An 11,639-nucleotide genomic window follows, 5' to 3' on the forward strand; every position below is an offset into this window, starting at 1 on the left:
GTGCAAGCTATTTTAAAGTTGAAACGTATTTTGTGCCACACTGAAGATTTAAAACGTATTTTAGTATTTAAGAAGTGTTTGAAGTCTATAAATATTAATGTTTTTCATTTGGTTGGAGTCAAAAATTCAAATTTTTTTTAAAGGTTTTAGTGAGTTAAAGTTTTACTCATTGCTCCCTAAAAATTGATTTTAAATGGCATAATCATGGCTTGCTAAAAATATCGAATTTTGATTTCATATAAAAGTGCAATTATAAACGTACAGAATCCAATTAATGAAATTGCTTGAGAAACTGCTAAATGTGTGTTGTAGTAATACTAAGAGGATAAAGCGTGTTACGTAAATTACTTATTCAACTAATTATTGTTTTTTAAATATGAAACAAAGTAAAAACATGAGAATCATATAGAGTTGTTGTCTCCAGACGCTCAGTGCCAAGTCCCACAGACACCTTAGTCAGCATGGGCAGCATCCGCACAGCCAAGGCAGAGAGGAGGATGAAGGAACGTCTCTTGCAAGAGGTCAGTTAACAGACTTTCAATCTTAGCATTAATGTTATTTAGACTATTTGGTTTCTCAACAAAGTTAACTGTGTGTGTTCTAATATGTGGAGTGTGCTAAATTGCCGAATATATTATCTGAACAATTACCTGAATAGAAAACTTAAATTAAATAAAATTCTAAATTAAAATATTTAACAACTATTAAAATATCTTATAAATAAAAAAACTACTAAAATATACTAATAAAAGTCAATAAATTTGTTTTTCAATATTTCTTACTGCATAAATATTTTAGGGAACATTGAAGGGAACCTAAAATAATAAATAACAAGAAATAGTTTAACAAATACAATAAATTGTACAATTCGATTTGTTCTTAGTAATCCTAAGGTGGCTTTTCAGACCTTATAATTTTTATAAGTTGTTTTCACGGTAAATACTCATTCAACCTAGCTCTTTTTGAATCAACGTATAAATTTTGTATTATATTAGTGAAGATTGATTGCATAATAACATTTGTGCTTCAAGCATCATCATTAGAAACACAAGAAAATATGTGATCAATATGTATGTTCATTGATAATTTCCACTAATAATTTAACCTTTGATTATAAGAAAAGTTTTATTGTTGAACATCAAAACATTTAATAAATGTATTTCAACTTATAAACATATAAAAACATTAATGAAATTTAGTGATATAAATTACTGATTTACAGAATTTATTGTACTTTGCTGGTTTTATATCTTATGTGTATGGTTGCAGGGTTTGTTGAGTGACGAAGACGACACAGACTTATCCCCTGCAGAACAAAGGGCCTTGAGAGCCGAGAAAAGAGCGGCCTGGCGACAAGCTCGTCTCAAGTCTCTGGAACAAGTCAGTAGCCAACATTTCCATATTTCATTGATAACTTTATGAATTGAGATATATAATTACGTCAACAAGGTTGCCATAGAAATTAGGTTTAGCTCACTTTTCTCTAAAACTCAATCTTATAAGGGTTGTAATCATAAATGTCATTACAAAATTTAATAAATTAATAACTTTAATATTTACTACAAAAATTTTGTTTGTTTTTGACGACGAAAGGATGAAAGGAAAGTGATTCAAAAATCACTGAAATTACTTTTGTATCACTGAACGATGGCAAATGTACGGTACAGAAAAATCCTGTTCTGTTAAAAAAAAATGTTGTGTGTACATGCTCTAATCATTGTTGAATCATTGAATTGAAGAAAATAATATCAAAATTTATAACTGTTCCAGTGTTATCATATGGAAAACAAATAACTACAATACGTTACTGTTATTATAATTAACTAATTTAAGTAATGTTTATGTGTTTTTTATGTACTGTGTAGTAATACAAGATTATGCTACAGAATAACTAAATAAAAATTACCTGTACATCATGGATGGAATGGTTTACTAGCGATTCAAGATCACAAGAATATAGTCCTTCCAACCAAGTAATTTCCTTTGTTTTGAATTGTTGCCAGGATGCCCTCCAAGCGCAGATGGTGATCAAGAAGATGAGCGAGATGATTGGAGGACGGACTGTGGAGGAGCCAGCTGATAACAACAACCAGCCGACAACTGACCACCAGAACAACATCTCTGAGGTACAGCCCTAACACGCACGGTACCGGCATGTGCATGGAGACATGCTGCAAACTCGCGGCTGTGTGTATAAAAGCATCATGTTACATTGTCTAATTTCACTGACCATTGTGACCAGCTAACCCAAGACATGAATGTATATACAAAGTTTTAGCTATGCCCGAGTTATGAATTTCCAATTCAAAAATACAAATTTCTGAAAAAAAAAACTGAAAAGAATATTTTGTAACACGGGCCAAAAACTGTTTAATTTGCAGTAAATCTTGTTTGGATTTTAATCCTAAGTTCCTTGCGACAAAGAGTTCACTTAATTGCTACTTAAAAAACTTAAAAGCTGATTGAATAAAAATGGGGGGAAATATAAAAACTGTTGTGTAACACTTGTAGTTGACAATTACGTGTGTTATTATTTTAAAATTAGTAATTGTAATTAAAACTACTCTTGTAGTTAAGACTTCTTATGTAGTTTCGGTTGAAGTTATGTGTTGATAGCTACGAAATCAAGTACTTCAACCCTTTATTATTTTAACCCAATGTATGTTTTAAAGTACTACTTTTATTGTACTTAACCTAAGTAATAAATAATTGAGTAATTACTCAATTAATTTATTCAGTAAGACAACTGACAAAAAAACACAATTTTTCCTAAGTGATATGTGAGAAATCAAACGATATTGAATTCATAAAAAATTAACTTTTGAATTTTGCTTAATTGTACAGTAATAGTCATACTGTACTGATGATTACTGCAAACTGCCGCATAGGCTTATGCGGGAATTCATAGATGTTATGTTGTATTATTCGTAATTTTGAAGAGTTTGTGATGGTCATCTTTATATTTTTAAGTATTTATTTCTATCTAAAACATTCAATCCAACTTTCGTACATCCACATCCCGATATGTTAAGAATTAATCATTATCCTTGAGTAGTATGGAAAAGTAGGCAACCAGTCAAACGCTTGTACAGCACTACTTTAACTGAAGCATTCAAACAATGCATTTGTTTGTGTGCAGGTTTGTTATACAGCTATGCTACTTTTCATTCAATGATCTGAAGCGCAGACACAATGATACAAAATATTTTTGTTACTATTTCAATTAAGTAACAAATTTTAATGTGAGTAATTGAAATTCGTACAGAACAACCCCATTAATAATATTGTGACAAAAGCTGTGAGATTTGTGTGATTAATTATTTGTACTATGTGGAAATTATAACAAAAAAGGATTGTAAAATATAGACAACTAAAACAATATCCATAGCATGTGTATATTTTACTAAAACCGTGTTGAAACTAGAATCATCCTCGTAATAGAAATAACTGAAATAATATTTGACCTGATCCTGTCTTGTAACAAGCATTGCATCTTGATGGTAAAGTATTGACTAACGTGGTTGTGGTGTGGGGGACCAGTGCCTGAGACCTTCTAGTGATGATTTCCCCAAGCTAGCGGTGAGGCACTCGCCGGGACCGACGAGGGTGAGGGAGTCGGAGCGCGTGGTGGGCGAGACCATCACCACCAAGACCGAGGAGTACACGGACGAGGAGACAGGACTGGTCCGTGTCAGGACTGTTGAGATAGTTGAGAAACTCATTGAGAAAGAGGTACTCCATCCGACCGATGTCGTCACCCGCACTGCATGTCTCCAGCATTGCTTCGACGTTGGTTGTCACAGAGTAGACGTTCAGTTCACTTCTCTCTACCTGTCTTTTGTGCACTGCAGGGGAGAGATTGTTGATGACATTCAGAACATAACACAACACTCTGACACGTTCCTTCTTTCCACTCAACACTGACACTTATATCTTTACATATTGTCTTTTGCCATTTTTAATTTAAAGAAGTTGTTATGCATGATTATTTTTGTAGTTGGGATGGTTTTCATTATCCAAAGTGTATGCAATAAATCGAGGTAATGAAAATAATCAACAGACTGAGGGAGTAAAAATTTGAGTGAGGCACTAAAGCAGAGTAACTGTGCCAGTGATCTAAGTGCTCTTTTATATTCCAATAACGTAAACAGTGCTAGGGCAGATTGTCTTTCTAAAGAAAACAGATCCATGAACAGTCGTAATTTTATCAAGAAGGAGTTAAATTTAACTCATTGAACAGACACTTTTAAATGTCGCTAACATATTAACATAGAAATTAACCAATGTTAAATTAACCAATGTTTTCTTTATCAAAGCATTGGGAATTAAGTTTTTGAGAACTTATGAAAAACACAACAAAAATTAATTACAATCTCAAATTATCAGTCCAAATGATAAATATCATAATTTAAAATAATTCTTTCTTAATATTCAAGCCCTTATTAATATAAAAAATAATAAAATGACAATTTCAGAAAGTGTTTTACACTATTTAATTAATTCATAATTGGTTTGCATCACAGAACATTGGCTAAAGGGTTAGGAAACATTGTTTTTTTTTCTTTTCCATCTAGATATCACTGTACTCGTGTACAAATAAAGAAATTATGACTATGTGCCACTGCATACATGTAAACGTAATAGTACAGGCCCATTCATGTTTTTTTACAACTTGTGAAGAATCAAGTAAGTAATGTCACTCGCTTCTGCTCTGAATTCCATTTTGAAGTGCCCGCAAACTTCATAGATGAATTAAAACATCATAGTGGTCTCTATATACCACTCAACATCGGGCAATCCCAAAATTTTCCTTAAATCTTTAGAAGATTTGTTAAATTACTTTACTAATTAGAGCAACTACACTAAAGTGACTACAAATTTGATGTAACAACTGATACTGAAACTGCGCATGCTCTCCAAAATCTTTTAAGACAGTACAATTAATTATGATTACCTGAACCACAGCCGAACAAGACGTTTTAACAGACTAGACAATGTCTTTACAAATCACAGAATTTGTTTAGGTTATCCCTCCCGCCAAATTATAGATTTTCAAAATTTGTCTCAAATAAGCCGAAATAGGTGAAAAATGAATGGTATAACCATGATTTGGCTAAAATGAAGGTAAACGTTTTGCGTTGCCTCAGTATATCAAAAAAGGTGTTATTTTAAGCCTGTCTAATCCTGAAAAAGTATAGAGAAGTTATTGCTTCAGCTAATTGCCATCATAATGAAAATTACATAAATCAAAGCGATAATAAGAATTTTTGTCTGATTAAAACCTTATACAAAATATATGTAAAGTTTTGAATAACAAAGTGTTTAACTATTTGTTAGGATTTTAATTCTTAACTAATCACTTATATGTTCATATTTTAAGAGTGATAATTTTATTGAAAGTGACAAATTTTTTTGTAACCACCCCAAAAAACAGATAGGATCCCAAACTGGAAAATTCAAAATTTTATCGTAACCAAATGATTTTTATATTTTTGGGGTGTGTTTTTAATTGAAAGTGACCAATTTCTGTGACCACCCCAAAAATACAGATAGAACTCCACAGTCAAAAATTCAAAATTTTAACCAAATAATATTTTTATATTTCTAACAATAGCTACTGCTTTATATTTAATATGCATTATTTTACTTCATTCTACTTATTACTTAATTTCCATGTTTTGGTCATAAATAATTCCATTAGTTGTAATTGGGACAAGGAATTTACAATTTTCTGCCAGTACTTGGTTCTGAGGCTTTTCACTAGAACAGAGGAGGAGAGGGCTGATGCTGACGCTGACACATTACTATTATTATTTACTGGATAATTATTTTTATTTTTATAGATACTATTAGCATCTGCATGATTTTGGTTTTCAGTTACTGGAATGCTTGGTTTCAGTGGTTATGTTATTTAACCCTTATTGTAGCTTGTTATAGTTTTCATTATGGCAAACTTGTTCTTCTTAGTCCTGTCTCCTGGTTGTCGTAATCCGCGATTCTCTGGGAGCATGTTTCTAACATTTTGGCGCCTGTAGATTATAACATGTTGGGGAAATTAAGACGTCCAGCTTGGCTTTGGTACTCTTGACTATCCAGGTTAGTTATTTCTGTTCTGTGAACAAGGACAGGAACTAAGGACACAGAGGACAGCAGAGTCATCGAGTCAGCAACACGTAGAGTTGGTATTTTTTCAGAGCTAGCAAATCCTTTCCCATCTGTGGTTTTTTTTTTCAAAGTAACATCTTTTTACCCTTTTGCTCCTTCAAAATGCTTTTTAAATTTGAAGCATTTTCCTTTTACTTTTCCGTTGCCCTTCATTAGCAGAGATGTCTGATCCTGGGCCCAGCACTGGTTCTATTGCCGGATCGTTAGTCAGATAATGTACCAACTATTTATTTGTTTGCTGTGTTGTTTCTAATAGTTACTAACGTCCACAGACCCTATATTACTTACAGATTTTTTTTTGTTTTTTATAAGCCATTGTCATATCTTATTGTATCTGAAGGAAACAGGATTTTTCCGGACATTTGCCATCGTTCAGTGAAACAATAAATCAGTAACACTACGTTTTGAGATCTGCAATCTGATCTCTTCTTCAGGTAAAGAACTAACCTAATACATTATTGTATCTAACATCTTAGTTTTCCATTTCACAACGTGTCAAAATATTGAGTTCTGGTTCACCATCTTGTTGACTGGAGATTGCTCTCCACAGTGCATCTGCTCTCCACAGTGCATCTGCAATAGTTCAAGAAAGTAATCGTGAAAAGTAATGTTTTGACGCGGTGAGAATCGGAAAACGTGGATGTTAATGACTCATATCGGTGATGACATTTGGTTGTCGTTTTAGCTTTATTTAGATAATTTTGTACAATCTGTGTTGATTGCACTGGTTTTATATTTTTTTCGTTCTCTTTCAGTCAGCACAAGGATAAAAATAGTAGGTACACCATTGTGTGCCAGAACTGTTGTTGTACAGTTCTGTAACATTCTATACATTAAGAACAACTTTCAAAATGTCTAAATTTTGCATAATTTCTTTAAAAAAGTATATGTATATAAATAAATAGTACTTGCTTGTATTTGTCTCATATTTTTTCAATTTTTCATGGCATAGACCATGTTTATAATTTTAATTTCTGCAGCCAAAATGTTAAAAAAATGTATCAAGTTCAATAATAGTTTTTAACAATTTACGATTTTTAAACGGATATTGATTTATTAAATCTCAGTTAATCTAATTAATTTTTCCGATGCTGAATTGAAATAAATAACTTTTGCATATCATTTTTGTAGGCTTAAAAATCTTTTTAAATCTTCTTGTGAGTAAATTTATTTTATTTTTGAATTGAGTTGAATACAACAAATCAATAAATAAGCACATAATTATCTTCTGCTGATTCTGATTTTTTCCTTGCAACTGTGCAGACATTTTTACAATACATTGGCCAGTGTCTGTTCTCACCAAATCCAGTTTAGCTAAGTTCTATAGAAATTGTAAACCCATTGTAATAATGGTAATTTTTTAAATATTTTGTTTCTCTCTTTGTTTGAAAATATATATTTATTCTGAAAAGTTGGTACCATTGGTAGAGATGTTACGTTCAACTTTCTTAGTTTGTGTGGGTAAAAATTCTCTATCTATGTTCACTCTTTGATAATTGTTTAGGTGGAGACCACTCGAGAGAAGATCATCTCTCTGGAGTTGAGTACGCCGGAAAGAGGCGAGGGAGAAGGAGGAGAAGAGTCCGAGCACTCTGCCACGTCGCCCACTTCTCCCCTCCCACCGTCCGAGGAGGCCACCACCAAGAGACGCAGAAGGAAAAAGTCTAAAAAAAGCAATCAGTGAAATGTCGAATATAAGAATTCAGTCCCATATCACGGTTTGGTAGGAGCCACCCTCACTCGACCCACGAGTTTAGTTTTTACTCATGATTTTTTTTTAACTATAAGACATCTTCCACTATGTAATCCATTCCCATTCTTAACATAGACTCACTCTTAGTATAAATATAAAGTGTAATATATAAATTAAAATGATAATTTAAAATATTTTATAAAACAGGTGTTATAATTTACATGTAAGTTTTATTACGTTACAATGTTGTTTTAATGTTGTAAGATGTATAATTTTATGTTAGCATCACGATATCATTATTTTTTGGTGATTTTAAGAGATTTTATTCTTGTTTTATTGTAAAAATAAAACATCTTATTATTTATGTTAAATGTTTATTTGTACATGGTAATTTTTATGTGTTATAATTTATTGTCGATTAGAATAATTGTGATTGAAACCTACAACCTATGCAGTATTTGATTAGTAAGATCAAGTAATCAACTGAAAACGTAATCGTGTGGTGAACATTTTTGTATGCTGTCATAGAAGGTAATTTTTTATATTAGTTATCTTACATTCTGCACTGACTACTAAACATATAAAAGTTATTATTTGTTGTAATTTTGTTAATTGATTACAAATTAAGTTATTCTTGTTATAGTTATTAATTATTATAATTTATTGTAGTCAACACAAATGCAACTAACAAATTATTTAAATTATGTATAAATTAAGTACAACTCGGATGTTGTAAGGACAACCAAGTTTATTCTAATTGTTTTAATTTATTATCTCAAACTTATATGTTAATGCTTTCAAAAGTGATTAGGTTCTATTTTAGTAACTTTATAGGCCTAAACTTGTAATAGACCACATAAAAACCCAGTAACATTGTTAACGCATAAAAATGTGAATTTTATTTTAGTCATTTTTTGACATACATGTGTACAAATGACAGAAAAAGTTTATCGATGTATTGGCTTATATATGTAGTATTCATTGTACTCAAATTTGTTGGTGTTGGTAAATCAAATCTTAATAAATTCAAAACTTTGAAGTGTAAAATAGTAATAGAATTAAAATAGTATTTTTTTAAGATCATCCGGAAGTACTTTAAACTAGCGTACAAATTTATGTAACATGTTTTTAAATTACGAGTTTTTATTTAATTGATACCAACTTGTGAATGTTCCCTTGTAATGAACTTACAGTATTTGATGGTTCCTTTCTCACTTGTAAAAGACGAATCAACCTAGGGATGAAATCGCACTGTTATTTTACAGCAGGTATCCTCATTAGAAAATGAGTAGAATTACGTTCATAAATTTCTACGTTGCATTTGAATTTTTGACTAGGTGTTCATAAAACCAACCTTGCATTTTCATTTTGTGACACAAGCATAAAAAGAATTGTGTGACCGTTGAATAGGTCTTGAACAGTCATACACCTGATGGTCATTCTTTCGTTTATTCTAATTGTACGACAGGAAGGCTGCCAAGTTGCTGAATAGCAAGTCCTAGCACCAAATAGATTAAAAATTAACAAAAAAGATTTCAAAACTATTCACACCACTTCTGACACAGGACGTACTTAGTGTTCTACTAAAAATTCGTGTTACTCTTCAATTTGTGTAATTTATCATACGTGTTCCTTAAAATATTTTATAAAAACCCATCTCACAAATTTGAACCAAGATCATCCTCTATAATTGTTTTGTGTAAGCTGGAATTTCAGATAAACCGAAATTGCTTCCCTAGTTTATATAATAAGTACCATTTCCATTTTATAAAGATTGTTTTTTTTTTTATCTCGCAATATGAAAATGATAGTATGCTTACAGTATGTACTTAGAGGATTAAAAATAATAAGTTCATACTTTACTAATTATGTTTATACTCCGTAGGCTACATAATTATTAAAATGTTATTTTTTTAGTTACTCTTTTAGAGAATTTACGTAAACAATAATATATTCGTTAAAAATCCGTCATATTATTTTAGTACAATCTTAAAAATTCAAGATGGTTTGAATCTATTTTCCCTAAACTTTGAGAAATATTTGAAATATCCTTGTTTTTATCAATTATTTTAAGTAAAGTGAAAGTTGTAATGAGCAACAAAGTTTAGACGAACATTCTGATCTCCAAATTAGAGAGATGTTTGTTTTTATTGGTCAGAAACTCTGCAAAAATATCAGTACAAATCGTACTGCATGATTCGAAAATCAAACAGTATTACAAATTATATAAAAAATATTTCAAACTAAAGTGTGTTGAAAAATGTATATTGCTAAATATCAAGTGTAAAATGATAAACAATTTTCTGCTACCATTGAGATGTTTGTGTACTGTAGTAATAAAATGGGATAAAAAAAGTATTTTGATCAAAACCAATATTTCTTCAAGATGTATTTAAATTGAAAACTTGATATCTTACAAATGTTATAACGCCCTTTGATCAAAAATGACTTGAGCAAGGTGTATTATTACCATTTTACTTAAATCCCAATAGTGGCGTAACTAGGGCGACTTGTGTGGGGGGGGGGGAGCACACCAGACCGGAGGTGTGGAATAAATCTAAATTTTAATAAATTATGTATTTATTATGCATCATGTATTTCAAACAAGCTGGTTTGCTGTTATACATTTTTTTAATTTTTAAGGGGTTTTTGGGGTGTACTATCCCCCTCATTATCTCCTTTAGTTACGCCACTGGACTACCAATAAAAACTTTGATTATACTTAGAAATTTTGATCACTTGTTTAGTACCCAACAAAGTTAACAAGTTTTTCAAGTGTACTCCAAGAAGCCGCTTACGGTTTTTCAAATGCTCTGTAGATTTTCTCAATGTCTGTTATTTTTGCCTGCTTATAAGTTCAGTTTCCATGCCTCTGGTTGTACCGCATGGGGTGTTCGTTGTGATGGCAAGGGCTGGTTTACATTTTTATTTTAAATGTAACAATTATTCCTCACAAAGCTTGCACCGTTTTCGTTCCGTTTACAGTCTTGACCATTTGTTCAAACTGCAGCCACGCACTGCGGATTGTAGTGAATGTGAGAACAGGAATTGGTGTATTTATTAGTGTGAAACAAACTTAAAACATTCCTTTCTTTCGTAATTTTAATTTTGTATTCCTTGTGGGTGATTTAGATTCAGTTTCTGTCTCGATGAAGAGAACTGTTCTTTCCTTCGGTAATTGATTTTAAACTGGAGCCAAAGCCAAAAGTGACAATTCTGCCCATCATGTGCCTTTCTATATCAGAGCAGTCTTGTAGCATTCCGTGTTCCATAGGCTAGCTTAGTCGGTTACTAAGTCTAAATCTAAATATTTATATTTTTTCTTGTACATAACCTCAGTATCTTGCAAGTGTACTGGTAGCCCTTAGACTTTTGAATAAGATTTTTTTTATTGATATCAATAATTACATACAACTACCGTCCATACTAAGTTTACTTTCAGCCTTAGTTTTAATCTGTGTACTGAACATCAATAGAGTAAACAAATTGTAATGTACATTGTAATTCATTTTCAAATATGATGTTTGGGAATATAATTAAAAAGATGATTATAAATACAAAGTGTTCGTTATTTATTCCCTCTTGGTTGTGGTGAATAATTATGTCAAGAGCAGTTTCAGTACTGATTTTCAGAGAGAGCCAGCTTGTCATTGTATTTACTATAATAATAGGTGGTTTGCATTTCAATTAAAAAAATTTAAAAGTTTAGAAAGAAATTTACTTATTCTCAATGTTTAGTTTATTAACGTAATTTAATTTTTCATCGTTACAATACAAGTTT

The 11,639-nt window shown here is 31.3% G+C and overlaps 1 protein-coding gene across 1 annotated transcript in view; it reads left to right on the forward strand.

Moving 5' to 3' along the window:
- The window catches only part of LOC124363172 (protein lap4-like), a 92,171-nt gene extending 80,756 nt beyond the window's left edge, over positions 1–11,415 (forward strand). Inside the window, 5 exon segments of the mRNA XM_046818318.1 lie at positions 425–521; positions 1,270–1,380; positions 2,004–2,126; positions 3,541–3,732; positions 7,670–11,415. Coding sequence (XP_046674274.1) covers positions 425–521; positions 1,270–1,380; positions 2,004–2,126; positions 3,541–3,732; positions 7,670–7,849 — 703 coding nt within the window. The 3' untranslated portion in view covers positions 7,850–11,415.
- The last annotated feature ends 224 nt before the right edge of the window (positions 11,416–11,639 follow it).

This window comes from Homalodisca vitripennis, chromosome 5, assembly GCF_021130785.1.
Source record: "Homalodisca vitripennis isolate AUS2020 chromosome 5, UT_GWSS_2.1, whole genome shotgun sequence".
NCBI classification, from domain to species: domain Eukaryota; kingdom Metazoa; phylum Arthropoda; class Insecta; order Hemiptera; family Cicadellidae; genus Homalodisca; species Homalodisca vitripennis.